The following is a 2,758-nucleotide window of genomic DNA, read 5'->3' as shown; positions in this document are numbered from 1 at the left end:
GGTTTGGCACTGCGTGTTCGGTTGAGGTTTGGCGCTGCATCTTCAGTTGAGGTTTGGCACTGCGTCTTCAGTTGAGGTTTGGCACTGCGTCTTCCTGTTCTCTTTTTTGGCAGCAGTTGGCAGGAAACCTCAACCACCAGAGAAGAAGGGAAGATGTTTCCACATTTTTACCTCAAAATAAATGTAGCGCATTTCAAGTTAGGAGGTAAGCTTCACCCATTTCACTTTAAATTTCATTCAACATTAGACAGTCTGCAGATTTCTGCCTTAAAGTGGATTTTTTTCATTCAAATGAAAACTTTTTCACGAATCTGAATCCCCCTTTTCACTTCAGTAACACAAATGGTCATATTTTAAGTTATAACAACCGATCAGCCCCAGTGACTGAACTTTTGCAGCTTCCATCTTATGAGACAAAGCACAGCGTAGAGGGAGGGGGCGGAGCCTGCAAAAGCTGTATTAATTCTCATTTGTTCAGGATCACACTCTACTCAGAGCTGCAGGGTTTATCAAAATTCAAATAACTATTCTTGACTTTAAATTCAGTTTAATAAACGTTAGTTTCAAGGATGAACAGTTTTGGAAAACTAAAACCAACAACACCAAAACCATAAAGTAAAAATGTAATTATTTTTCATCTTTTTATTTCTCATCAGCCACTGAAGGCATAATTTTAATATTACAAACACATTATTTCCTCTAATACCTGCGAGGGGACTGGTTTTATCAGGTAAATTACCAAAAGAGTTCAAATTAAAGACAGAACAGTATCAGTGTGACGCCTTTGAGCCACACTGCGTTGAATAAAACCAACTAATGGTAGACGTGGGGGCTCGTTCTCCGTGTCAAGTCCTTATTATCCTGAGTGGGCACTCGAGTACTGAGGCTGTTTGTCTCAGCTGACCTTCAGCTCCTAATCGGATCAGCTGAAACAGGCGGATTGTTAACCTGAGCCTAATTCCTCTCATAAGGAGCTCCTGCCCTGACTTCGTCTCAATTAATATAATGAATGAAAACAAGTGTGAAAACACGAGCTCGGACTAATTGGACTGTTGATGAGCTGCTGAGTGGACGAGTCAGAGGACACGGTTAATCACTGTCACAAAGTTTGGACCAACTCTTTAAGAATTGTGTTAAATGTGCGTCTTCACATCCACCATCCAGCTCGGCCAGTTTGCTGTTATTGTGTTTTATTAGACAAAAAGACTTTGTTGCTTTTCTGGGAATAAAATTAAATCAGCATCACGACAAAACTCAGACAGACGCGTTCGCAACAAGCTAAAACGTAAACGAACCAACAAAACGTCAAAATTACAGGAAAAGTTCAGTTTATTGCTTCTTCTCTTTCAGCTTGTCTTTGATTTTCTGTGGTTCATCGTATTGTATCAAACGCAGGATGTCCTTGTTGTCCATCACACCCTGAATGAACTCTCCTTCTGTGATTTTATCTGCAAACAACACAAAACATTTAACGTTTTATTGATTTGTCAAAGAGGCACTGATTTATTACAGCATCGGGGTACCGTTTTCCTTCTTTCTGAAAAACGTCCAGATCTTTTCAGCTCTCTTCTCTGGTGTGTTTTCATCTTCGGGGAGTTTCTTCTGGTCCTCGACGGGGATCATGTTAAATATTGACTATAAAAACAGATGCAGAAATAAATTTTGACATATTTATGCTAATTGCACGCTAACTCAAGTAGCTATTTTTTGCACAAACAATGACTGCACAAAAACACACATAGCAAATGAACTGTTAAACTATCAGCTTATCCAAATCAACAATTTATGTAGCTGCTGAATCAAACACTTTGAATTTTATAACCGAAGACTTTCATCATTATATAACAGGTAAAATCAATTCAAATTCTAATTTAATGAATCTACACATTGTCAAAGGTAAAACAGGCATTTTGAAATGAATCAGAAGTACCCTAACAATCTCTTGGATTTCGTTTTTGCTGATGGTTCCGTTGCCGTCCACGTCGTACAAGGCGAAGGCCCACTCCAGCTTCTGCAGAGTCTTTCCTCCAGAGGTGAGGTGCAGCGCGACGATGTACTCCTTAAAATCCAGAGTGCCGTCTGCGTTGGTGTCAAAACTCCTGAAGACGTGCCGAGCGTACGCCGTGGGGTCGGCGCCTGGGAAGAAGCTGGCGTAGATGCCTTCAAACTGCTCCTTGCTGATCTTCCCCCCGGGGCACTCCTTCAGGAAGGACTGGTACCAGGTGCACAGCTCGGCTTCGGTATATTTGGTGTTGGATTTCAGGTCCTCCAGGAGCTCCTTTGACAAAGCGCTACTTTTCGTGTTCCCCATCCTGCTCAGGAAGTTGGAAAGCTTTGGCTCGTTTTCCCTCCTTCACTGCGGCGTTTGAGGTTAAACTTCTGCCGAGCGTTCAGAGGAGTTTCTCTGCCTCGCTGCCAAATGAGATTATGGTTATCACTACCTAAGTCCAGACTGCTGCCTTAAAGAGGATCAACACGTCACAGACGCCTCTTCTGAAAGACACCCGTAATAAAGGAGGTTTAGGCACATTTTAAAAGCTGCAAACCTCTTCACATCTCAGCACGTCTTTGACCTATCTCCTAAATCTGCAGCCGTGGGTTCAATTTAACGATCAGGAATAATGAAAAGTGGCACAAAGATATGAAATGTTGAGGGCTGTTCCTCTAAAGGCAGTATGTCCACGATGCTGTGAACTCCATCGTGAGTACCTTCTTTCCATCTGAGCTTATTGACCGATGTGGATTGAACAATTCTAGA

At 42.0% G+C, this 2,758-nt stretch overlaps 1 protein-coding gene across 1 annotated transcript; it reads right to left on the bottom strand.

Moving 5' to 3' along the window:
• Positions 1-1,052: 1,052 nt before the first annotated feature.
• On the bottom strand, positions 1,053-2,411 carry rcvrna (recoverin a). Its single transcript, XM_037688662.1, has 3 exons — positions 1,931-2,411; positions 1,524-1,635; positions 1,053-1,448 (listed from the first exon to the last, which is right to left on the bottom strand). The coding sequence occupies exons 1-3, from the start codon at positions 2,309-2,311 to the stop codon at positions 1,330-1,332; spliced, it is 612 nt and encodes a 203-aa protein (XP_037544590.1). The 5' UTR covers positions 2,312-2,411; the 3' UTR covers positions 1,053-1,329.
• Between the last annotated feature and the right edge of the window lie 347 nt (positions 2,412-2,758).

The sequence above is a fragment of the Nematolebias whitei genome, chromosome 15 (assembly GCF_014905685.2).
Source record: "Nematolebias whitei isolate Nwh7 chromosome 15, NemWhi1, whole genome shotgun sequence".
NCBI lineage: Eukaryota > Metazoa > Chordata > Actinopteri > Cyprinodontiformes > Rivulidae > Nematolebias > Nematolebias whitei.
The sequence above is the reverse complement of the archived record's forward strand: the minus strand, read 5'-3'. Positions and strand labels throughout refer to the sequence as shown.

What these genes read in the sequence shown, in the direction of transcription:
- rcvrna (XM_037688662.1), bottom strand. Translation starts at nt 2,311, where the DNA reads ATGGGGAACACGAAAAGTAGCGCTTTGTCAAAGGAGCTCCTGGAGGAC. An exon ending in AAATCCAAGAGATTGTTAGG is followed by an intron (nt 1,636 to 1,930) that starts GTACTTCTGATT and finishes CTGTTTTTATAG; the next exon opens with TCAATATTTAACATGATCCC. An exon ending in TTTCAGAAAGAAGGAAAACG is followed by an intron (nt 1,449 to 1,523) that starts GTACCCCGATGC and finishes TGTTGTTTGCAG; the next exon opens with ATAAAATCACAGAAGGAGAG.